We start from the raw sequence: 26,913 nt of genomic DNA, 5'->3' as shown, positions 1-26,913 counted from the left end.
TGAAGCCATTAATTAGGCACCAAAAAATTACATTTGCTTTCAGTGTGGATTACTCCTGAAGAGGTAGAACAACCTTAATGTCAAAAACAATATTCCCATCAAAATATGCAAAAATTTTCTAGCTGGGAACATTACATTTTTCCTGGCTATGCCATCACAGAACAGAACAAATGCCATTTGCCAAGTTCTATAATTGATTTTAAACAGAGCACATCAAGGACAAGTGTACAACAGGGGAAGCATAACCCATTACATAGTAATGGATATTGCTAAAGGTTGCTTCATTACCTTTACTGGATGAGTAGCTGGTTTTTCCTTATATAAATGACACCCTTTAGACAAAACCTCTTCCACATTCGGCTGTTTAGCCTGCACTGCTGCTTCAGTTTCCTGAAAAATAAAAACACATGCAGTGTAGATTAACCGTAGCATAAGTAATATGACTGAAAAGTCCTAAAGCTCCACGGGAAGCTGTAAAACACCAGTAGATTAGTTTCTGCTCGGGATTGGTTTCTGGGAAAACTTATGGATAGTAGCAGCTAAGGACAAAGAGGGTGACCAGAGAAAACAAAAGCAAAGAGGGATGGAAAAGACTAATGCTAGCAAAATAAACAGCGATAGGTCCCTTCATCCTGAAGGTTTCAATAAAATGATTACAAAGCTAACACAAATTCATACTAGGAAAGACAGGCATGAGAAATCTCATTTAAGCAGCTCTGTCCTTTTGTCTGTTTTATGTTACCAGCAGATTAAATGTGCACTGGTTAACATTTTGTTCATATAGTACGTGGCATTAAAACTATTTCATGAGATGCAACAATGATACTGAATTTAGAAAGATTAAAAATATTAACAGAAAACTACTATTACTAGTAGTAAACTAGTATTTATCTAGTAAAACACTTAGACTAATGAGTTAAAAACAAAAGCACAGTAGCAGTGACAGTCCTAAAGGTATGGGGAGGCACCTACCATTTAGCAATGACACCCTACTGAATTAGCAACAGCATATTCTCTAGCAATTTTCTTTTTTAATCTGGAAAGGTGTAACTCATGTGCTAACATAAGGCAACTCCAAGAAACCCTTCCCAACATACAGCAGCTTCATTTCATCAGGCACTGATGAAATAAATAATGGGTGAAGCACTACATGTAGATAATTAAAAGCAAAAAAAAAAATCACTGAAAAGTGTAAAAGAAAAGATAAACTACACCTGGAGTTCCAAGATTCATATTGTTTTCATTTTTCAAGTAATAAAAAAAGAAGATAAACAAAAATCACAGAGTTAACTGAGATATTAAAATTAACTGGTTGGTTTGTTTTTGTTTTCCTCTCTCCACTCTTCTCCCACCTATTTTATAGCTTGATTACCTTGTCCTAGCCAATATTGCAGACTATCCACTGACTCTCCAACTTGATTTTCTGTCCACAATCTCCGTTATCATTAGCATGACAGCAGATGAGATTGCATGCCAGGCTTGTCACTATCTGATCCGACACATCATTTCATTGGCAGAAATCTGCCATTCTTTGCTCTGCAGTAAACTTGTTGAAATCTATGTCATTTTAAGTCTCAGAAAGGGGCCTTTTTGCTCCTCTGTTTCAGCTCAACATAGAAAACATGTCTACACTGCTGCCTGAAATTTTACTTGCAAAACGTTATGGACAATCAGTAAAAATAAAAAATGTTGATAAATTCACTATCATCTCCCATTTTTCTTTTCAAATATTGTTTATCAATAGCAAATGAAGTGAATTAAAGCTTGTCTGATTTCTTGTAACGATATTTGAACATGTTTGCATTTAATTGCTTTTTATTATAAATTTCAATATTAATGAGATATAACTGTAAGGTTTCATAGAGAATGAGCACTGAAAAGCAATGCAGAGCAAAATTGGGATGTTGGGGGGGTGGGAGTTTATTAACCTGTTGATCAAACCCTCATTAAAGTTCTATTTTCTTTCTGTTTCAATACCAGGTTAGCTTTCTACTTCCCTACTCACCATATAAAGAAAAAATAATCATCAAGGACTGTTAATGAAGAAGGTAATTTTCTGCCTATCTTGATGAAAAATAGGCATTTTAATATTTGTTTAGTTGCCTTTTTTTTTTGAACTAAGCCACCTGCAGTATTTTGCCAATATTTTGTGTTGTGTTATGCTACGTCTCAAATACTTGTTATTTTATAACAGCACCAGGTATCATAAAAAATTCTGTAGCAGGAAAAACACATTACAACTCCCCGCAGAGTCCAAGAATATCAAGATCACTACGGGTACACCTACACTGCCAGTTTAACCTGCAGCATGGATGTGCCTTTGAAGTGGAGATCTCAATCTTCCCCACTCACTTGGCTTTGGTTTCCACTGTGGACTGGTCTGTGAGCACACAAATTGGTTTCTTTCAGGCTGTAACCAGCATGGAAGGTGCGCTCTAGGAGGGTACCTAACACAGTCCCTGACTGTCGCTGCCCAGACCCTTGGGGGTCCCCTCACCCTGCCCATGGCCCTGGACCCCAGGTCAGCCCCCTGGAGCTGTCAGCCCCTGCCCCAGCAATGCCGCAGCAGGGCTGGTCTCCAGCTCCCCACAGCTTGGCCCTGCCTGGCCATGGGCCCTGCTGAGCCGGGCCCAGCCGCGAGCCTGTGTCCCAGCCTGGACTTGGCCCATGCCCAGGGAGGTGCCCGATGCCCGGGGCTGGGGCTGCCCCGGTGCCTCCCGGCTGCCCTGCTCCTGGCTGGGCAGTGGGACGGGCCCAGGCTGCCAGGCCCTGCACTGAAGGCCCCTCAAGGGGAGCCCTCCGATGGCCCCGGCCCACAGGGAGCTGCCGGCCCTGCAGGGCCCTGGCAGCTGTAAGAAGGATGGAGCGAACTCGAGCACTTACTGGTCCCTCCCAGGTCATCTTCACCGCTTCCCTTTAACATTTCCTAGACATGAGGAAAAGCAGAGGCTCTTTCAGGAGGCTCTCTTAAGCTTTGTCATGTATTTGATCTGACTAGGTTTATAATAACAGTCATTAACAATAACAGTCAAGTTCCACCACCAGGAACTGAAAATTCAAACCCAGAAGAACCTGGCTAGGGCAGGCTCTCCAGACTAATTAGAAGGACTATTCATAACAGGATTTACTACTCAAGTCCTGTAGCTGTAACAAAATTTGGCTGCTCAGTATTTATTTGTACTCTACCTTCTATATTGAAATTTGAATCATGTTTTACCATATACACACATGTAACTAGGCTAATTTCCCTTTTAAAATTAAGAGAAAAAGAAAAATCGCACAATGAATTACTGATGGTACCATGTGACTCCACATTCTGCAGAAAAGAAGAAAACATTTAACGATCCTTTTCATTGTCATTATTTTATGCTAATACTAGTATACACAACACATAAAAACTAAGATATCCCATTTTTACATATTATGTAAACATTTGAAAAAGTATTCTTTATGGGTTCAAAAGGTATTTGTTCTTTATGGGTAGAATACAGGTATAATTTTCCATAGTCAGGTAACAGAAACATAATGTATTTAGCTGTTAAATCATCAATTCCTTCTGCTCTACAATTTTCTGGAGTTACATGAACTAATCTTGTGTCGTCTGATCTTTTAAAATCAATGGCCTTGACCTAAACCGAAATGCACTGTGCAAATCTATCCAATATAGCATGATGCTTCAGTTGAGATTTATGTGGAAATACGAAGAGAGATAAGAGTCCAGGGGAAAAAGAGGTTCTCAATATCCTGTCATTCATTTGGACACTGCTGAAATTAACAAATATCTTATTTGTTAGAGCAGCAACTATTTTTTGATTGTCACACATTAATTCCAACATCATCTAAAAACATCACAAAATGATTTTAAATAAGTGCACACCTGACATTAAATCGCTGCAGTAACTCTGAGGGAGCTCTTTGCCCAGTTCTCTGCCTGATGGGATAGCCCCTTGATGAATTCTGCCCAGTGAGCAAGTTTCCAGCAATTTCAAATCCATTTGCTAGGTGACACCCTATTAATATGGGTCGGCAGGTAAGAGAGTAGTTTCAGGATACTGCCCCATCATTCAGTTCCCAAAGAGAACAAAAAGGTAACAACCATAACACGGCCTCCAATGGTTTGCTCGCAACAAAGAGACCGCAGTTGTTACCTAGCCTGTGCAGGATCCAGGAGAATAACATACTCCCAGAGCAGAGCCTGACGTCTGTTCATGATCGCATGGGCCAGGCTACTACTAAAGCTAACAGGAGTTGTCCATGCTCATGTCCATCAGTTTTTAGAGAATACCAAAGCCACAACTTTCTGAAGGTCCTGATTCAAGATCATTGACTCCTCTGCCACACTCGCTTTGCTTGCTGTGGGAGGATGCAGCGCTGTCTCTGGGAGACAGAGCTGACTCTACTGGAATTGCACAATTTATGAACTGCCTGTGAAAGGAACCGTAATGCTACTTCTGGGCCGGGTGATGAATATGCTAATTAAACTTTTCACACATATGGCAAATTAAAATACATCATCATTGGAAACTGCTGTTTCTCAAACATGTATAAACAACAAGAATCAAACAGAGGCCACCTTTTTTCCATGACGTACCATCTATGAATTTTCAGTGGTGTTAAAATGGTGCATCTGAACTGATGAAAGCCTACTGCTGAATAAGCCACATTGGCTTCTGCATTTCCAACAACATGTCAGTTCAACCTGCTGAACAAATTTACAGGCTGAAAAAGTGGCAGGGACTTGTCTACAGCCCCATCTGGACTATGAAAGTCTGTTGATATAGCTCAGAACTTAGAAAATTCATACTCCCTAGCTGAAACGAGTATATTGACAAAGCCTCTGGTGTGTATGCCAATGGAAGAGAAAGTTTGATGGCTTGGCATATGTTATTTCAAGAGATGGTAACTATCCTAGCAGACACAGACAGGTTGTTTGACATATGCTACACATATACTAGGAGGCCCAGACAACTATCTATAAAAGTATCTGCAGCATTTCAGACTGCGTATTGCTCTATATTAAGAATCACAAGCACTGATTCATCTTCTCTGGTAACGCTGGTAAAACTTTTGGGATTGATTTCCCAATAAGATTATGTCCATAGGACATTTTCTGCAGGGACAGTAGGAGAAGCTCAGGGTGATTAAACCTCTGTCTTCATGGTGAAGTGCAATGCAAAAATGGAAACTTAACTACAACTTTCAAATAAAAAAATATAACTTGGAAACTAATATAGTGAGTTGTTTTAAAAGTCATGACCTCTTTTTATCAAGATGGTACATTAAATGAAGACTAACGAAGAGAATTTATTCACAGGAAAACAGACGCAGTAAACAATTTCCCTTCACTTTACTGATCAAGACAAGGCAGTGATGTTTAACAAGCAAATATACTAAATCTAAAATAATTTGGAGGTTTTTAATTTCAAAAAGACTTTTTTGAAATAATCAGATATAAAACCCCATATATATTTGACTTGATAACAGAACATTTAATTATGTTTTTCTTGTCTTTTAGACAAGGGAGGGTATAACTTGTAACCAGAATTCTCTGAGGTGGATTTTCTTATTCATGCACACGAGACGCTTCAGCAAGGTTCATTGAAATATTCACGCCTATCTTTCAGGTTATTATTTCCAGATATTTAGGGAAAAAGCTATAAATAAATGGTGACGTTCCGAGTGCCTCATTTTTTCCTCACAAGTAAAGAAAGGGAAGTGGATAGAAAACATGAATGTATTCCCATCTGCAAGAATTCTGGTTCTAAATAAGTGACCTCATTTTTTCTTTTGACTCAGCTCTGCACATTCCCATTCATGGGGCAGACTAACAAGCTAAGCCACCACAAAGAAGAATGGTCAGAGGAGACTTAATTAAAATACATCAAAGTTCAGCTACACCACAGTGAGCATCGGATCTTGATGGTAGGTCAGACAGTACAGTCAATGGCATTCTAAGTATTCACTTTAGATATTTGTACAATATTGTTAGAATACATCCAGGACATACTATTAACAGTTCTGTGGCCATATTGAGGTGGGACCTAATCCACTGGGGGAAAAAGGTAGTTGCCAGTATTTAAACTTCCTGAATAAACACTTTAATCAATCTTGCTAAAATTCAAGGAGAGACAAGCTTGTACCTCTGTTCTTTTCTACATAACAGATGAAAAGATTTGATAACTTCCTGAATATTTTACTTATCTTTATATAGAAAGAAAACGCTCTGTGAACATCTAAGTTACAGAATTTAACTTCACCTTCCTGTCTTAGGGTTTTATGAAAAAAAAACCCCAAACAACAAGTAATTCCATTTAAAGACCATTCCATTAGCGGCCTGGTTAGAAGCTTAGTGTAAAACTGCTTTATCGTTAAAAATATTCTGTAACTAGAGGACAAGTCATTTTATGTACCTGCCTCTAAAAATGCCATTTTAATGAGTAAATAAAATAACCATTCTTTCCCCCATTGCCTTAAATCACTGTTCTTTTAAATGTGAGGCCCAAAGTACGATCCCAAGGCAGTATTAGAAGCTATCTTAATGGGGAAAAGAATATGGTGAGATTCATCCAGCTTTTTAAAGTAAAGTGTGCAAAAGACAGTCATCTGATTTTAATGAGACTGGAAAATTGATACAACTATAGCTCTTGACCTTTGTGAACTACTTTCAAGATACTTTAGACAACAAACAATTATTTCACAGAAAAGAGAACTACAGGAAGCACCTCTTCCTTCTAAAAGTGCACCAATTCAATTTTAGAGTTCCTAAATACTTTCTAAACCTATGAGTGAAGCCTTTGTGCAGTTTGTAAAATATGCAGACACCGTGTCTATTAAAACCTGGTGGTGTTTATCATCATTCCGCTCCCTGCAATATCTCTTATTCCTGGTACTGAAAAAGAAAAAGAAAAAGAAAAAGAAAAAGAAAAAGAAAAAGAAAAAGAAAAAGAAAAAGAAAAAGAAAAAGAAAAAGAAAAAGAAAAAGAAAAAGAAAAAGAAAAAAGAAAAGAGAAAGAACAAAGAATAAAGAAAAAAAAATTAAAAAAAAATTAAAAAAAGAGTAAAGAAAAAAGAAAAAAGGAAAAAAAAAAAAAGAAAGAAAAAGGAAATCCTCCACAATGAAGTGGAACTAAGAAGGTCCCAAAATTTAAGCCATGCAAACAAAGTGCCTAAAATAGCAATCCCCACCACTTTGCAGAGTGAAAGGATATTTTTTCCAAAGCACATTTTCCTGCTGGCTATCAGAAATTTCTGAGCTTCCTCTGTACATCTAGAGGAGATGAAATACAGTAATTTTTTCCCCACACAGAGAAATCAGTATCTTTCTATTGCAGCTGCCTGTCCTGAAAAGGAAATTTCCTGCAGGTACTGAAGATAGATGAAATTATTAGCTGTAAAGACATGACCTGCAGATATGGCATATGAAAAGAATTTGGCTACGGTGGACATACACCGATAAAGCACATTTAATCATCCAGTTGGACTGTGAAAAGATCCAGTAAGAAGAATTCTTTGAGATTGAATATGATTCAGAATATTTTATTTTGAGGCTGGACAAGACACAGGATGAAACAGCTGCTCCTGTTCCACCTAGGCTGCAGATCCTGTCTTAGTTCCAGTACATAATATAAAAGAGATAATAACATATCCAGGAGAACTGACACAGAAGAAGGAAATATGGCACAAAAACATAATGAGAAATTCTTGTGAGAAAGTAAGGGAAGTCCCAATAATTTTACATGCTCTCTCTTAGTTTTGGGGTCTTTTAGATGCTGAATGATAGCAGCTTAAGAGGAAGAAAAGTTACTTAGATTGACACAGTAGCAGATATGGACTACCACCATAAGCATCTTGACTGGCAAGTGAAATTTGGTGAAAATTACAAAAGTATTGAGTCATAAAAATTGTTTATTTCTTCTTGTAAACAGGAAAGAAAGAAATCAAAATTTATTCTCTCTCATTGTACAAATAACGACAGTTCTATTCAATAAACCAAATTAAAAATCATTTAACTCAGGAGGGATGCATTTATTTATTTATTTTACCATCTAATTCATAGACTCATAGAATCATAGAACACTGTGGTTTAGATGGGACCTCTAAAGGTCATCTAGTCCAACACCCCTACTGTGGGCAAGGACATCTTCAACTAGATCAGGTTGCTCAGAGCCCCGTCCAACCTGACCTTGAAGGTTTCCAGGGATGGGGCGTCCATTACCTCTCTGGGCAACCTGTGCCAGTGTTTCACCACCCTCGGCATAAAAATTTTCTTCTTTATATCTAGTCTAAATCTAGCCCCCTTTAGTTTAAAGCCATTCCCCCTTGTCCTGTCGCAACAGGCCCTGCTAAACAGTCTGCCACCATCTTTTTTATGAGCCCCCTTTAAGTACTGATAGGCTGCAATAAGGTCTCCCCGAAGCCTTCTCTTCTCTAGGCTGAACAACCCCAACTCCCTCAGCCTTTCTTCAGAGGAGAGCTGCTCCATCCCCCTGATCATTTTTGTGGCCCTCCTGTGGACCCGCTCCAACAAGTCCGTGTCTTTCTTGTGCTGAGGGCTCCAGAGCTGGACGCAGCACTCCAGGTGGGGTCTCCCCAGAGCAGAGGAGAGGGGCAGAATCACCTCCCTCAACCTGCTGGCCACGCTTCTTTGGATGCAGCCCAGGATACAATTGGCCCTCTGGGCTGCAAGCGCACATTGCTGGCTCATGTCCAGCTTTTCATCCCCCAGTACCCCCAAGTCCTTCTCGGCAGGGCTGCTCTCAATCCCTTCATCCCCCAGCCTGTATTGATACCGGGGGTTGCCCCGACCCAGGTGCAGGACCTTGCACTTGGCCTTCTTGAACCTCATGAGGTTCACACAGGCCCACTTCTCCAGCTTGTCCAGGTCCCTCTGGATGGCATCCCGTCCCTCTGGCATGTCGACTGCACCACTCAACTTGGTGTCGTCTGCAGACTTGCTGAGGGTGCACTCAATCCCACTGTCTAGGTCATTGATGAAGGTATTAAACAGCACCCATCCCAATACGGACCCCTGCAGGATGCCACCTGTCACCAATCTCCATCTGGACATTGAGCTGTTGACCACTACCCTCTGGATGCCACCATCTAACCAATTCCTCACCCACCGGACAGTCCACCCATCAAATCCATACCTCTCCAGTTTAGAGAGGAGGATGTTGTGGGGGACTGTGTCAAAGGCCTTACAGAGATCCAGATAGACGACATCTGTAGCCCTTCCCGTGTCCACTGATGTAGTCACTCCATCCTAGAAGGCCACTAGGTTGGTCAAGCAGGACTTGCCCTTGGTGAAGCCATGCTGACTAGTCTCGAATCACCTCCCTGTCCTCCATGTGCCTTAGCATAGCTTCAGGAGGATCTGTTCCATGATCTTCCCAGGCACAGAGGTGAGGCTGACTGGCCTGTAGTTCCCCGGGTCTTCCTTTTTTCCCTTCTTAAAAATGGGGGTTTTGTTTCCTCTTTTCCGGTCAGTGCGAACTTCTCCAGACTGCCACAACTTCTCAAATACAATGGATAGTGGCTTAGCAACTTCATCCGCCAGTTCCTTCAGGACCCACAGATGGATCTCATCGGGTCCCATGGACTCGTGCACCTTCAGGTGCCTTAGATTGTCTCGAACCTGATGTTCTCCCACAGTGAGCGGCTCTTCATTCTCCCAGTCCCCACCTTTGCCTTCTGCGGCTTGGGCGGTGAGGCTCAAGCACTTGCCAGTGAAGACCGAGGCAAAAAAGTCATTGAGTACCTCCACCTTCTCTGTGTCCCGGGCAACAGGGTCTCCTGTTTTGTTCCAGAGAGGGCCCACATTTTCCCTTGTCTTCCTTTTATCCCTGATGTACCTATAGAATCTTTTCTTGTTGCCCTTGACGTCCCTGGCCAGATTTAATTCTATCAGGGCTTTAGCTTTCCTAACCTGATCCCTGGCTGCTCGCACAATTTCTCTGTATTCCTCCCAGGCTACCTGTCCTTGCTTCCACCCTCTGGAGGCTTCCTTTTTGTGTTGGAGTTTGTCCAGGAGCTCCTTCTTCATCCATGCAGGCCTCCTGGCGTTTTTTTTTTGCCTGACTTCCTCTTTGTTGGCATGCATCGTTCCTGAGCTTGAAGGAGGTGATCCTTGAATATTAACCAGCTTTCTTGGGGCCCTCTTCCCTTCAGGGCTTTGTCCCATGGCACTCTGCCAAGCCGATCCCTGAAGAGGCCAAAGCCTGCTCTCCTGAAGTCCAGGGTAGTGAGCTTGCTGTGCGCCCTAGTCAGTGCCCTCAGGATTTTGAACTCCACCTTTTTGTGGTCACTGCAGCCCAGCCTGCCCTTGAACTTCACATTCCCCACCAGCCCCTCCTTGTTGCTGAGAACAAGGTCCAGCATAGCACCTCTCCTCGTTGGCTCCCCTACCACTTGCAGAAGGAAGTTGTCATCAATGCATTCCAGGAACCTCCTGGATTGCTTATGCCCTGCCGTGTTGTCCCTCCAACAGATGTCGGGGTGGTTGAAGTCCCCCATGAGGACCAGGGCTTGTGAGCGTGAGGCTGCCCCTATCTGTCTATAGAGGGCCTCATCCGCTTGGTCTTCCTGGTCGGGTGGCCTGTAGCAGACCCCCACTGTAATGTCACCTCTCCCTGCCTTCCCTTTAATCCTGACCCACAAGCTCTCGGTCAGCTCCTCATCCATCCCCAGGCAGAGCTCCATGCACTCCAGCTGGTCATTGACATAGAGGGCGACACCTCTTCCTCGTCTCCCCTGCCTGTCCTTCCTAAAGAGCCTGTATCCCTCCATCCCAACACTCCAGTCATAGGAGCCATCCCACCACGTCTCCGTGATGCCAATAAGGTCGTAGCCCTGCAGGCGTGCGCACGTCTCTAACGCCTCTTGTTTATTCCCCATGCTACGTGCGTTTGCACAGAGGCATTTAAGTTGGGCCCCCGCTGAAGCTGTCTTACTGCCTGGAGGTCCTTTGTGCTGCTCTTCAGGCGCTCTCCTGCTGACCTGTGCTCCTTCTCCAGGCTCTGGGCATCTATTGCTGGCCCTGGCATCAAGCTGGTAGGAGTGGGATGGATTGAGGTTCCCCTCCCCCGGCATCTCTAGTTTAAAGCCCTCTTCACCAGCTTGGCAAGCCTATGACTGAAGATGCTCTTCCCCTCCTCTGACAGATGGACCCCGTCAGCCCCCAGTAGACCAGGTTTCTCAAAGCGAGTCCCATGGTCTAAGTAGCCGAACCCCTGGCTGTGGCACCAGTCCTGTGACCATTTGTTGACTCACCAGATTTGACTGGCCCTTTCAAACCCCTTCCCTTTGACCGGCAGGATTGATGAGAAAACTACCTGTGCTCCCGAGTCCCTTACCGCCGCTCCCAGGGCTCTGTAGTCCTTCTTGATAGTCCTCAGACTGCTCCTGGCCGTGTCACTGGTGCCCACGTGAAACAGCAGCAGCGGATAATAGTCAGTGGACCGTACGAGGCTCGGTAGCCTCTCGGTGACATCCCTGATGCAAGCCCCTGGTAAGCAGCACACCTTCTTAGAGTGTGTCCGGTCGGCAAATGGGTGCCTCCGTTCCTCTCAGAAAAGAGTCGCCTACTACTATCACCCGTCGCCTTTTCTTAGTGGCGCTGGTTGTTATACGGGGGGCAGATCGGGCTGCATTACTCAGCTCCAGCGCTTCTCCTGGTGTGACAGGACTTTCCCCTTGGGCCTGCAGAGCGGTGAAGCGGTTCTGCGAGGGCACCTCAGGCTTCGGGGGAAGTCTCTTCCTCCTGCTGGTCCTTGCCTTTGCAACCGTCCATTCTTCTGCATTTTGGGCCCCCTGGCTCCCTTCTGCCTGTGGTGGGGGGGGAGTTATTGGTTGTTTGGCCATGGGCTGCAGCTCTGCTGCAGACTGCACTTGGAACCAGCTATCTAGTTCCTTCTCCACCTCCCTGATGTTACGCAGTCTTCTCACCGCCTCCTGCAGCTCAGCCACCTGCTGCAGGAGGTCCTCCACCTGGGCACACCCTTTGCAGGCAGGTCTGCTGCCTGTCCCTGCCCCAGGAGAGAGGTCTGGGCACTCCCTGCAGCCTGAGGTCTGCACTGCAGCCTCCTCCTTCAGCAGCTCCATCTGGGTGGAGGCATCGGCCACCACTGGGGTAGATGGTGCAGACCCCCCAGCTGGAGCCACGGCCTTTACCCTCAGACGAGAGCCCGCCATTCTGCCTTGAGGGTCAGGTAGGATGAGTGCCTTTGAGCTGTGCCCAGTTGCTGGGTTATGTGCACGCCGAGTCCCCCACTCGGCCTGTGGAATGCCTCTCCTTCGAAGAGGTGCCCTCCCTGCGTGCCCTCCCGCGCAAACTGCCACGCCACGCCCTAGCTGACGCGCCACGCCCTGTTCGCCCCTCCTGTTGGCAGCACTCCTGGTGGGAGCACTCCCTGGGGCTGCCTTCAGTGGGAGTGGGGGGTGGCAGCCGTCACTCCTGGCCCTGCCCACGCCTCATCAGCCGCCCTCGTGAGAGCTGCCGGCTCCCGGCGGGTCTCTGCGCTCCCCTGTGGGTTCCCTGGCTCAGGAAACCCCCCTGTACACCGCAGTCCGCCGTTCCGTGGCGGGACATGCCTGCACCGGAGCTGATCGCTTCTGCGAGTGATGGTTGATTGCTTATTCTTCTCTCACTTAGGTCAGGGCTTATATGCAAATTTTCCTCTTTTCAAGTTTAGTAAATAAAGAATTATTTTCAGAGGCGTTTCTGGCCAGAAAAGGAAATTAGAAAAAAATCAAAATCAAAATCTATTGCTGTTCTAACGTAGGTTTGTTGATTGTAACATGTTTGCAGATATGCTCATCTTCTGGTATTAAGTCTTTAATACATCATTTAAAAGGAATATTCATGAGGATATATTTCTGCAGTTTGTCTTCCAATAGTTACAGTCGCATATATTACTGGAAGAAATGGTAAAGACTGCTCCAGTAGATTACTTCAGCAGCAGCAGAAGCCAGGGGAGATTTCAGTAAGTGGAATTTACTGAACTCATTGCCTGGTTTGCAGCTGTGAATGGCTAAGTTATATCCACACTCTGGGTGGTGGCACTTTTTTTTTTTTAAATTTCCATGAGCAAGTATGTTATCAGAAGTTTATCTTTTTAAAATCTCACCCATTCATTTCACTCTGAATGAAGAAAAATCTAATTACAAAGTAAGGAATGAAAAGAACTAGTAAGCAAATGCTGCTCAGTAGTGCCCAGTGTTAAACAATAGCCACAGCACAGATTTACATGGATGTACTGGGTATGGCTGGGATGAAGTTAATTTTCTTCACAGCAGCCCATATGGCGCTATGTTTTGGATTTTTGACCAAAACAGTGTTGATAACACACTGATGTTTTAGTTACTGCTGAGCAGTGCTTACACAGAGTCAAGGCCTTTTCTGTTTCTCACGCTGTCCCACCAGTGAGTACGCTGAGGGTGCACAAGAAGTTGGTAGAGGACACAGCTGGGGCAACTGACCAAAAGGATATTCCATACCATATGACGTCATGCTCAGCAATAAAAGCTGTGGGGAAGAAGGAGGAAGGGGGGACATTCAGAGTGATGGTGTTTGTCCTCCCAAGTAACCATTACACATGATGGAGCCCCGCTTTCCTGGAGATGGCTGAACACCTGCCTGCCCATGGGAAGTAGTGAATGAATTCCTTGTTTTGCTTTGCTTGCATGCACCACTTTTGCTTTACCTATTAAACTGTCTTTATCTCAACCCACGAGTTTTCTCACTTTTACTCTTCTGAATCTCTCCACCATCCCACTGGAGGGGGAATGAGTGAGCGGCTGTGTGGGGCTGAGCTGCCTACCAGGGTTAACCCACGACAATGGTTTAGAAAGAATTCCCACCAGCCAATAATCATCTTTCACTGCAGAATTTGTCATATCTAACAGGTTGACTCTCTCTACAAGAGTACCTCACAAGAGTTAAGCTTTAACAGCACTATGCCCAATATCTCAAAGCTACATTTACTTGGAAATTTAGCACAAAATCTGCAACAGGATTCAGTGTTTTCCACATTATCACTAACGTTAGTGTGAAAAGGAACTAAGATTCTCTCAGGCGTATGCTGTTATTTTTAAGCAAAAAATCAATCAAAAAAAAAAATTTTACTCAAATATCAATCAAATTAATATCAATCAAATCAAACATTCAAATATCCATCAGGTACCAAAAATTCATATAGTTACCAATGTACAAAAAACTGAGAAGATATACATTCCCTGCCTCTAATATTTACTACATAGCAATCGATTCAAAGCGAATTAAGCCAAAGCTAATAGGGCCTTGTGCAGATATAAGCAGTCATTTGTATGGGCTCTTCTTCAGATTCCAATACTTTAAATTGTATGTGATCAGTAGAGCAAAATATATAATCTTACAGAAGAGGAGTTACCATTTAATAAATAACATGCTATTATTAAGAAGAAGAATGTCCAAGAGCTTTCAAGAATCGTGTCTTGAAGAGAAAGAAGGTTTTCTGTTAAGAAAAGAGCATATGAAAAAGAACACAAACAGTGAGAATGTTAGAAAACTGTGTTTTCTGAATAGGAGAGGAAATATCCCATCTCTGAAAACCTAACTACACTGAAGCAAGCTATAGTTTTGGTACTGACTTCACTAGAGCCTTGGTAAACTGCTCTGTCTTTCTGCAAATTCCCTCCTATATTTATTTGCTCGATTGTATTAACCACACTTTTCTCTGGGACTCTGAACAGTACCTGAGCTGCTGTTAGTAGTACAAGGAGGAAGCCAAAGACAAAGCTGAGGTACAACCTCACTTACTTCCAAGCAACTCACCCACACTTCTAAAAAGCTTACGCTTTCAAGAACAAAATCACATCTTGATTTACTAGTCATCTATTATTTCCTAGAAAAATACTACCACACATCAAATACTTGATCACCTTTCAAAAATCTTTCCTCTCCTGAGACACAGATATGTTTTGCAATCCATCCTTAAGGCTGCAAAGTCTATTACAGATTAAGGAATTTACAAGGATTACTCATTGGGAAAGTTTTGCCACATTTTCACAATCCATTTGCAGCTAATATCATGTAATATTCCTGCACTTGGAATAGATTTTTTTAGAAGATTTTTGAATTCAGACTGTTTAAAATCTAAATGCTCAAAGCTCACAAAGGAAACGTTGATCGGGTTGCTTCTCAAAGTCCCATAAAAAGATTTCTGGAAAGACCGATAATTGATTTATGCACAGAATATCAAGCTCTAGGTTCTATGAGTTGATTAAATTGACATTTACTGCAGATCTTAATAGTGCATTGAAAAATAGGAGGAGTTTAAATAATCAAACAATATTTCATCATCAGAAGTTTTTACAGTTCAACCTTTTGCCAAGTCAGACACAGATGTCAGAATACAGTGAGATAAATCTCTGGGGTACATACTCCTTATGTGCTCATGTGGACGAACTATACTACCTCTTATTGCATATAAAAACTACTCATTCAAAAGGATGTTAGCAAAATGAAAAGGTAAAAGAATCAATAAAGAGTTAAAATCTGACTTAGCTGGCCTAGGTTGTCAAGCAGAAACTGACAAATGAAGGCTGATGGAAGGAAAAATACAGCAATGTCCAGTCGGAGTTTTCAGTCTCTCATGTGGGTGAATTTTCTTTTATTTGTCTACAATTAGGTTTGCTACTCCTCAGCCATGCTCTTCTCTTATGTTCTGACTGGAGATTGTCAGGTATATAATGAAGTAATTGACAAGAGTTGACAGCTTTCCTATTGTCATTCAAAGCTTATCAAGGACAAAATCCAAATACAAGTTATTTTTAAGAATAAAGAGTTACTTATTTTTTTAAGGATGGCCTATTTTTATCTGCCAAAAATGAACACAATATGCTATTTTAAATATATGGCAAGTGACCACCATGGACAGTAAACAGGTATAAATACTACACCCAGAGACAGTTTGAAGCTTCTTTAGCAGTACAGGTAAAAATCAAGGTTGTGTAAACCTTGGAAAAGAGGACTCAAGTATAGACGAGTACAGGAGGGGCGAGTGACGACCCAGAAGGTAAGGAGGGAGTAAAGGGAAAAGATTGTGAAACAGAGTAAGCAGAGAGAAAGGACAACTGAGATTGCAAGAGGATTTGGAGGCAAGATGGTGGGAAAGCATAAAGTGGTTTTTAATATTGTCTGGAGAAGAAGATTTGGAAGGGTCAACAGGATTTCAGTGAGCTAGAAGTGGAAACAGGTATTTCTGCATTTTGTCAACTCATTCCCTATCCGGAGCGTCATTTCTCCATCCATTCCTTAAAATGCAGGGACTCGCATTTCCGTTCATCCCCTCCGTGTCCTCATCATCTATAGTCACCTACATCTGTCACAATCCACCTGGAAAACTGTCTTCCAGGGGAAAAGGCAGTGCTGAGAGAAAGACCTGGAGGAATTCCCAGGAAGTGCAGCTTTAACCTCCTCCTATGGCCGGAGGAGCTATGCTGACTCCTAAGGCTTTTAGGAGGTAGGAGGTGAAGGAGCAGGCACTACTACCTCCCTCCTCTCCCCCCGTGCCCTCTCCCCATATCCTTCCTTCCATCCTGCACACCCTGAGCTCTCCTGAAGAGGTAAGGAGCACCATCGGCAGACATTTATAGAACATGCAGAATAGGGTTGTCTGTTCAGGTTGGAGTAGAGCATCTCCAGTTCCTCCTTTAACAGCAGGGGAATGGGAATCAAACGCAGCATCCCAGGCCATTTGATCCCAAAGAGTAAATCATTGCAATGGCAAAGAATTTATGGAAGTAAAGTATTAAATGCAAATAAACCCCACATAAATTTATACAGTGGTAATATGCATATTATTAAAATAACATCCAGACATGCAAAAGAAAAAAAACTAAGCATGTTAGCTCAAGGTATCTATTTATTACACTGTGCAGCATGTTCAACCAGAAAAATACAGAGGAATATGGAATGAGGTTGGGTAAATAACTGTATTTTCATTTACTAATAAGTATTTTTCTATGCACTTTTCACATTTGCTGTCGTTGGTTTAAAAAAAAAAAAGAAAAAGAAAAAAGACAGGAGAAAAGATGCTGTTTTACACACACTTTGACCCAAACTAGTTAATGGATTCTTTGACTAATTTAAGAAGATTCATTCTAAAATCAAAAACGAAGTGCAGATTTTGAGAATATAATAGATAACTCAGAAAGTGAAACATCACTTAAAATGCAGAATTTAACAAAACCTTAGCCATGGAACTACAATCACAAGACCTGTATGCCTCACAGATAGTGTTAGCCACAGTGCAGAACATATCTCCCTGTTGAAAAATTCAAGGGGTGAAATTCAGACAAAGAGATACCATCAAAAAGGATTTTTACCAGACACTCACTGTCACGATCAAGGTCTTGCACATATAGCCAGTGAATCTGTAACTTTCCAGAGATCCAGAGCAGGCCAAAGGCATTTGTCCTGAAGCTCTCTACTATCTTTAGCTCCTCACCTCTGGTCAGGAGATTTTGTTTTCATAGGATTATGCAGAAAAGATAATAAATGTCAGAATAATATATTTATGCACTTAATGGAAAACCAGGCAAATTCAAAAAGACAACGATTCAAAATGAAATGTCATCCTTGTGCCCAACATTGAGTTCTACTTATACAAATGCTCATTGTAGCTCCTTTTTAATTCCTTGGATGAACAGATAACTCTATTTTGAAATTGCCTATATTTACTCTTTGGACAAATATTTAAATAAAAGGCTAAAATACTTCGGGGTTTTTGAGTTTCTTTTTCAAAATACTGCCAGTTATGCATTTTAGCATTTCCTTTTAAAAATTTACTTAAATTCAGTTCACATAATGAAACTCAGGAGAAATATTTTCAACCTAAAATTCACTTGGGAGGAGATAGCCTGGGAAATTTTTTTAAAATCCAGTATTCAAGCAGTTTTCATAGGAGACTGAGAAAAGAAAGTTGGGATACACAATGTTTTCCTAATTATTTTTGTGCAATATGAGCTGGTAACTTTTGCTATTCTCTCACCAAAGTGCTTTTTGTTACACTAGAGTTACTGTATGGGAATCAGAGCTAACGTGCACCTTATAAAATTATTTCCAAGATTACTTTGTTGGGTGTTTAAATACAGAAGTTGCATATATGCATATACTTACAATCTTCTTAACGAGTGCTAATTTGTATTTTCAAGTTATTAGGCTGTAAACATGTTTTCATTTTTAGGTTTCATTCCTAAGCAACCTTTCCAGCCCATTTTTCCTTTATGCAATTTGCTTGTACATCTATATGGGTTTCTGAACCATTGCTCAAAGCCATAGGTACTGGTGGTAATGATCCGGCACACCACAGCTAGAGATTTCACTCTATGGTCACATATTGCAAAACCACACTCCAGTTACCTAACTACAGATACTTTAATGGTAGTTAAAGAAGCAGAGCCCGGCAGTCACAACATACTACACTACTGCTTTTGACAATAGATTCAAAATGTTCCTACCAACACTGGTCAGATTTTGTCATTCACCGCATTTTTTTCTATTTCAAGGACTACCAGCAAGTGAATGCTTAGGAAAAAGACTACTTATGCTGAATTTATGCATAAGAAAAAGAAACGAGGGTTAAAAGAGAAAAATTCTTGTGATGAAATATATAGACAGTTAAAAAAAAATTCTACAAACCCATATAAATTTGATTTTTGCTTCTTCTTTTTGACATCTTTCTTTCTGCTAGCAGTTTGGCACTACTCAGGCTGTGTTAAAACTGACACAATTTTGTAGATTATAATCTACAATGTTAGTGGTAATTTATAATGAGTTAGTGGTATTTTCAATTATGAACAAGGCTACTGAGTTAAATAATAAACTCTGAAAAGTATTTCAGTAGACTGATATTTATTATATGCAGTGCTAATTACTTGTTTACCTGGAGTCTGTTATGAATACAGGGTAGCTCATCATACTTGAAGCATAACCAACGTAAACCTAACCTGGTACTACTTATTTTCTCTAAAGACAACTAGAAAACCCATAATTAAAATGATCTTTGATTCTATGCCATAGATAGCACTGTTTCTTTATGAATTTATGATTTTTTACTTATTTAAATTCTGTAAAAATGGCATATTAATTTCACTTAATCTTAGCAATGCTACGTGATTAAAAAACCCCAAAAGTACCACAATACTTATTAAGTTCAGAAAGTTGACTCTAGTTTTTCTCACATTCTTTGTTTTCTGGACTACCACTAGTCAAAACTCAGAATTAAAGGACACAAACTGCTGGCCAGATTTTAATATTTTCCAGGGATTGTTTTATCCACTAAAAAGTTACTGTTCAATTCATTCTGCAGCATTTCTTCTCTTTCAAATTTTTGTCTTTGAAGTAGGGATTCACTAAATAAAATTCCACTGTCTCAGAAACTTAGAATGTTTTCTATGGGTGAACATTTACTTGAAAATGTCATTAACTGAAGACTGCAATTAGTAATAAAAGCTATTGACAGTACTAGCTACTTCTTTTCTTGGTTAACTAAGGTGGATTTCTCTGGACTGCAGTCCTAGAGAGCAAAGAAAAAAAGAATCAGCATGTGTTATTATGCTAATCGAACAGGACTGAAGAAATCTGTAAACTTCAATTTTTCAGAAGACTTAGAATGCTTGACTTTATAAAAATACCGACCCACAGATTTCAAACACTAAATACCAAAGCAAATAATCCGTAGTAACAGCTAAAAAAGAGCAGAAACTAAAAACATATTAGCACTAGCCTATTTGTAAGCTTTTCTTATCTCTACCTTACTAGACAATATACTTTCCGTTCTTTACATATTTGGGTTTCTAAAAATTATTTTAGCTAATGATCTCTTGTTGACTATGTCACAACACAATCAAAGTTCCTTATTATGTGTGTATGCACACATGCACATATTGGATATAAGTGGTTCTTTTTTTGACTCTAAAAAAACCCCTTTAACTCCCACCTAAAGTATTTTTCTAAAGCCTTAGCACTCCACAAATGTTACATGGACGACATTTAAAAAGTGCAATCTGACTGTAACAGATTGCAGAATGTTAATTTTATCTTAGTCACAGTTGCGGTAGGTTGTGATAGGAAAGCTTTTACTTCTGGTCTGTCTTATCCAGTCATTTTGATTTTTATATATTTAAGAAAGCCCTATTATTCTAGTTCTGTTAGACTGAAACCTGACTTCTGAATCTAACAGTTATTTGAAGACTTCTGGGGTTCTTCCTGTAAGCAAAAGGTCTGAGAATATCTAATCAAAATTCTCGATGACTAGGGGTCCTACCATACATAGAACTGGGATTAAACAGGACTATGAGGAAATAAATATTTAGAGGAAAAGAAAATTGAGAGAAATCAAGAGAAAAAGTTGGTTAGACTTTCTGAAGGTATTTTCTTAAGCTGCCAAACAACTAGTGAAGCATCACTCGTTACCCTCCCTTCCAGGATTCCCTTTATTCTTTTTCTTGCAGGTGAAGTAAACAAATCTCAGCAGAACAGTCAGTAGGAGGAAAGAAAGGTCAGTACTTGCACAAATTCCTTTAGCCATAATTCTGGAGCTCCACAGATTGTTGATACCGTAGGCAAAGCTGTTTCAAAGTGTAAAGTATAGGTCTATATCCACATGTTCAGAATAACATATCCCTAAAAGGTTTAAGTATATTAAATTTGGATGGCTGGATCAGAATAAATACATTTCAAAGTGCTCATGTATGTCCTTAAATATTCCATTATGGAGACAATGCAGAAGCGACTATACCTTCCATTATAGCACCATTTGCCACCTACTTAGACTCTGATTAGCCGACTTAGCCAAAATAAGCTTGTGATTAAAGATAACCACATTATTATCAGGACCACAAAAATAATTGCTTTGACCACAACAATAATTGCTTTTTGAACTAATACTAATTAGATACTCTATATTTGCTTTCTTGTCCGAATTAGAACAACAGTACTGATGGTTAACAAACAGAGTTTAGGAGAAAACTTGATCACTGTCTATTAATGCAGTATTGGAGATCTCTCTAGTTTGGCAAACAAAGCAGTGACAGAAAGATGAAGCTAAACAAACTCAGCCAAGGAAAAATGTGCAGGTTTTTAACTCAACTGTTGAAGTAATTTACCACAAGATGCGGATGACTGTCCATACCTGGAAATTAGAAACCAGTCTTGTTTTGGTTGGTTTGTTTTTGAGAAAGGTGTGCTGCAGTTCAAGCAGGAAATCATTCAGAGAACCGAAAGGATTACTTTATAGAGCAGGTCTGACTGGATGATCAAGGCAGTATCTTCTGGCCTTATATCGAATCAACTACACTAATTCTATGCACATCTCTGATGGACGACAAATAGTTGTCTGTTCAAAGTCAGCTGCAGGGTTGCCATATATCATGTGATAGCTGTAACTGTTTCTGTGTAACAGTTCTTTCATATAAAATGTTAATATTCCAGTAGTGTATGAGGGCTTGTTTTAGGAGGTCTTGTTTATATTAATATTTATGACAAAAAGAATACCTGGCAGAATGTTTGTCAATGATGCCTAGGTTAAAGAGGAAAGTGGGGACCACCCTATTAGAAGTTTGTGCATGTCCGCACCTCAGTAACTGCTACACAGCTTGCTCTGCTGTTAGTCTAGTTGCTGCTGCTGTTAGATGGATATCCCCCTCCCCATACATTTCTAGCCCAAAGAACTGCCAAAGTTCCATGGGAAATATATCTCAAGATACTATGAAACTGCCACAGACTTGAACGAAGCAAGGCTACCCTCAGGAGAGCCCAGCAAGCAAGGCAGAAGTGGAGCTAGTGCTGTTTGGATCAGGATCCAGACAGATCTGAAAAGTCTAAGTAAAACTTCCTTATATCAAAATTCACTCACTGAGAGACAATATCTCATATCATCCATGTTATCCTGCAGGACCCCAGCTTTGCACTGAGAGGATATGGTGGCATTAACAGTTGAAAAGCAGCTATCACTTCCTAGGATTCAGGTTTACTTATGTGACTAAGGACTGTGGCAATACAACCAGCAAAACCATTAAATTTGAATGCTCAGGAGTTACAAAATGCACATCTTTAGCTGTGGATTTTTACTGACAAAAAAAGAATAAACTGCTACGAAAAATGAAGTCGTTCAACACAATCTGAAAGCAAGGCCAGGAAAATGGGCTTCACTCTAGCCACACGTCACTAGTACTGAGAGCAGTGCTAGTAAAAAAAGTACCAGCACATAAAAAACAAGCACATAGTAAGAGCCGAAATTCGACATGTCTACACTGAAGGTGTCTCCTGACATGGCTATAGCCAATGGCTATGGCTGTAACACCAATAACCTAGACACCAGTGCCGGCAGAAGCTGTACTGTATACAAAGCTGTACTGTTAAGTATTTCAATCTTTTTCTATGTAATAATGTAGATGATTTTTGTAGTATTTTCTTTGCACCATTTTGTAAAATTGGAAATTCATGATGATTTCATCTGACTAAGTTTGTGAAGTATGAATACTAAACCATGCAAAATAGCTATCAGAGTGAGAATAACTCCAGGTCAAAGAGTGAATGCACGGAGAAGTCATACTGCTAGCTTGGAAAACTAGAAAAGTCCATAGAGTTGTGAAAGACACAATATGAAATATATTCTAGATGCATGAGAAGCTACATTGAAGGTACATGGCAAACCTGGAAGTGTTCCAGTGTTCACAAGTAGCAGTAGAGTCAAGAAATTCTTATAGATGTAGATTTCATGCCTTCCCCATGCATATACATAAGTATTTCACAGGAGCAGTCTGTATTATGCTATTATTGAAAAGGGACATTATGTCAATGTGATAAAAAATATTGAACACTTAAAAAGAACTAAGATCTGTCCTAATACTTTAAATTGGTAGCTTGCAAATATGCATTTCAATGTTGATTTATTTGGACAGTTTTTTAATTTTTTTTAAAAATCTTTGACTGTTTATAGAAGAAAATTGTAATTAAGGATTAACAACATGAGTGAAGCAAATACTGCTACAGATGTTTTTTAAATCCTGGGAATAAAGAATCCTTTCTCTACTCTTATTTATTAAGTGAGAAATGAGTGAGTTATTAAAGCCTACTTGGGATTTTGGAAACCACTGCTAAAAATTATGGTGCCTAACTGAAGGCCTGAGTTCTAATTGTGGCACTGCAGTCTCTAAATTATGGTCACAAAAATTGTGAAAAGAAATTATATTGGCATAAAATATATTAGGGTTTCCTGAGCCATGCTGTAATTCTTTAAAGTAAGCGTAGAGCTATGATAGCAGAATGGGGTTAAAGAAAACAAAATTTTCAATTCAGCAGGGAATGTATTTTACAGTAAATACTGTTATAAATTACAATATATTTCTTGGGACAGAATAACTTTAAAAAAGTTTTGTTTCAACAATTTCATAGGGTTTACACTTTTCTTAACAATTTTGCTGCTTTTTAAACTGAAATATGTATATACTTTAGAAGCTAGGGTGTTGCCCGAAGCCTCAAATGACACAAAGCATTCCAGAGACCGTAGGACTACTAGGTGCCCCAGCATGTTCCTTGGTCACCACAAGGTCCTACTCCACAAGGGTGATCAAGGAACATGCTGGACTTGTCCCATCTCTTTATGTCTGCATCTTCTCATCTCCTGTTTCCTAATTGCATTACAGTGAAGTAGAAAGGAGCCTGTTCTACTATCTATTTTTGTACTAAACTCTGGGTACCAGTCTAGGAAACAACGGGTATTAAGCATCTGGAAACATTTTCTAGGGCTGGAGGAGGCTGATATGATGCTATGTAATTATTCACCTGCAAATGCCCCTCTAATAAAGGGTTAATAAATGTGAGGGAACAGAGAGAGAGCTTTTGCTTAAATAAGTGATTATATCACATTGGGCAAGAACATGCACTACGTCATCCTGTGCTAATGCAAGGGCAACACACCACTTGGGATTTTGAAATCCAGGATGTAAGGTAGGCTGCAGAGCATTGGTTGGACACAATCACAGTCAATGGCGGTACCAGTCTGGATTCAACACTGCAAGGATATGTACGAGGGAAGAGGCATGAGACACCATTCTTCAGGAACTGAAAAACTGCTAAATGGAAGATTTTAGCATTATTAGTGGTCCTACTGCCCCAAGACTGAGTGCTATCATGTCCATACCCTCATGTTACATCGAAGCACGCAGTCAGCACTCCGGGTTGAGATCATACAGATCCATACAGCTATGATCTGAAAGCAGAAAGGGACTGCATGACTAAGTCAAATGACACAGAAAATGAATGATGCCAGTGAAACTGAACCTCTCCCGTTCATATAACTAGTTTGCATCCTTCCTTGAATTTTTACGTGATGCCAGGAGTAATGAACTAAACAGGGAGAGGGCACATGCTCAATCTCTGCAGCATGACTACCCACACCATTAAATTGGGAGCAATGCTTCTGGCATGGGCCAAACTTCACTCTCTGAGAGAGTGCCCAGGCATGGTCAGGGATTAGCATGAGCTACAGATGCAGCAACAGGCAGTTTGGATGCAACTATCTTCTTTGGGGGTAAGAGTGTTGCTGAAAGGATGTAAGCTGTGCTGCATCAGTTGACCTCTAGGCCAAAAAATGGTCCTGACCACTTTTTATTTACTAATATAGATGTAGTCTTAAGAGCTATAGGAGGACTTTTAATCTCTCTACCTGTCACCAAACCCAATTATGTATTTGTGTCTTAGAAGTCTTACTGTTTTGTGAAGCTCTCTGTAAAAACACGTAATAATTTCTCCTTTGGTTGCACCTTTGCTACTTTCATAGAATTGCTTTTGTGCCACCATTAAAGGTTAACACTGCTGGTGCTTTTATTTCATCTTTCTTCTAAGTAAGTGTAAATTTAAGGGACTTCTCACCTATTTTTAATAGTTGATTTTTGCACAAGTGGAAAAAACGTATGAGCTTTTAAATTAATATTATTTCTCAGAAATTGCAAGTTATCAGTATGAATTGTGCAAGTGAAATTCACAGATATTCTCCTTTATGTATTTATTATGCATGTATTATATAGATCAATATTATTTAAAAGGTTAAATCAGATTATCTGATAAGGACATGCATTTATTATATCCCTTGATTTATGGAGGATACTGTGATGTTAGTTATCAGATTATAGCTGCAGGCCAAAAGTAAAAGTTACTACAGTTTCGAGAGAAATAAATCACTTTATTTTGGAAAATTCTGTAAGAATGATTCTAATTAGTGTTTTAGATGCATTTTGGTTGGTGTATCAAGTTTTAATTTCAGCTACCACATATTTCTGTAACTGAAATTTTCTACAGGTAAGTAAAAGTGCAAGAAACTTGCTTTAAAACAGGCGTATTATTTTAATATAAGATTGCTAACTTGTTAAAGACACCCTATGCATTCATTTAAAACAAACACATAATTCCCGTCCTCTTTCTCTCCTACCTATCCCACCCCACCTGTTCTTCTCATCATTGATTTCCACCTGCTTCTGAGGCCAGAAAAGTTCTCATCATTGATTTCCACCTGCTTCTGAGGCCAGAAAAGTTCTAACAGTCAATATTTTGTGGCTTTTAGAAGTGAATATCTTTATAGTACTTAAAATCTATATCCAAATCTTTGCCACCCATGTTAGTTTCAGAACTATTTTCCCAAATAAGTAACTTAGAAAACAAAAGAGATAGGAAAAGACTTAATGGCTGAGGAGGAAGGAGAACAACACTACCTTGCAGGCTTAGTAATAGTATGAAGAACATGGGCAGAAATTTTGCAAAAGACAATGTCCCAATTGAAATTAAAATTAAAATTCGTAAGGCGTTATGTCAAATCCTATAACAAAAATAGTCTGGTTTCCCTGAGGACTTACATGAGTCTGGTCTTTTTCACTCAAGTGCTATATTCACAAGTTTGAGTGTCAGTTTTAAACCTCTTCTTCATACCTTCCAGGTTTTTAGAATATCCAAAAAGATTCTTTGTAAAATTTCTCATCCTGTCTCTTTTCTAAGAATATTAACAATAACCTTTTCGTTCTACTACGTGATCATCAGAGTCACACTTGTTTCTGAAAAAATGAGTTATTAAATCCTATAGAAGATACTTTAATGTTCTCTGGATATTGGTGAAGGAATTAAAATGGTGGTAGAACAAATGCTGAATATTTATACAGTATTTGGGAACACCAGAGCAAAAGACTTTGTTGAATACATGCCTTCCATAGGTAATCATGCAGATGTCCTTACTTTTTTAAAGGTAACATTAGTTATATAGGATAGTAATTTAAAAAGACACATGAACATAATCATGTCAACAATGATTCGAGAGCATGTGTATGCACATGCTTGACCCAATGTAGGACAGCATGTTAGCATGGGTCTGAAATATGCATTTGAAGTTGAGTATAAAGTTGAATATTGTCGCAAATAGGCTGCTTTCCTGAATTATATCTACTCATTTTTGCTGTGTGTTTTGTCATGATTAACAGTCTTAACACTCTTATTATGCTTAGTCTTAACCTTAAAAAAGTTCTAAGAATCCCATTTGCCTTCAGAGGTATTTAATATAGAGTCTTTAATGTAAGAGATTCTCTCCTTGAAGAAAATTACAGTCCAGGTAAACCACCAGGCAACAACATTTTAAGATGTTAAACCTACGTCTTTTAAAGGCAATCCAGGCAGATAACATGCAGATAAAAGCTAACATGTTTCATATACCCACAGCCCTTTCAATAGTATAAACAACTAGCTGCTTCACCTACAATCAAAACTGGTCAAGCATTAAATCTAAGTGATCTAAATTTATCCATGAAAGAAATATGGTAGGGTCTTTCACGGAGAGAAAGTTTATTTGCCTTTCTTCGGAGCTTTTCATTGTTCCCCCATCTCTCTAG

At 40.2% G+C, this 26,913-nt stretch overlaps 1 protein-coding gene across 12 annotated transcripts in view; it reads right to left on the bottom strand.

Annotated features, from left to right (window-relative positions):
* The window catches only part of DMD (dystrophin), a 1,394,632-nt gene that overhangs the window by 388,531 nt on the left and 979,188 nt on the right, over positions 1-26,913 (bottom strand). For all 12 annotated transcript variants that reach the window (XM_076355694.1, XM_076355734.1, XM_076355779.1 and 9 more), the window contains one exon: positions 289-390. In XM_076355694.1, coding sequence (XP_076211809.1) covers positions 289-390 — 102 coding nt within the window. The remainder of the gene's footprint in view (positions 1-288; positions 391-26,913) is intronic.

Source organism: Aptenodytes patagonicus, chromosome 1 (assembly GCF_965638725.1).
Source record: "Aptenodytes patagonicus chromosome 1, bAptPat1.pri.cur, whole genome shotgun sequence".
Lineage (NCBI taxonomy): Eukaryota > Metazoa > Chordata > Aves > Sphenisciformes > Spheniscidae > Aptenodytes > Aptenodytes patagonicus.
Note: the sequence above shows the minus strand (reverse complement) of the source record. Positions and strands in the feature narration are given on the sequence as shown.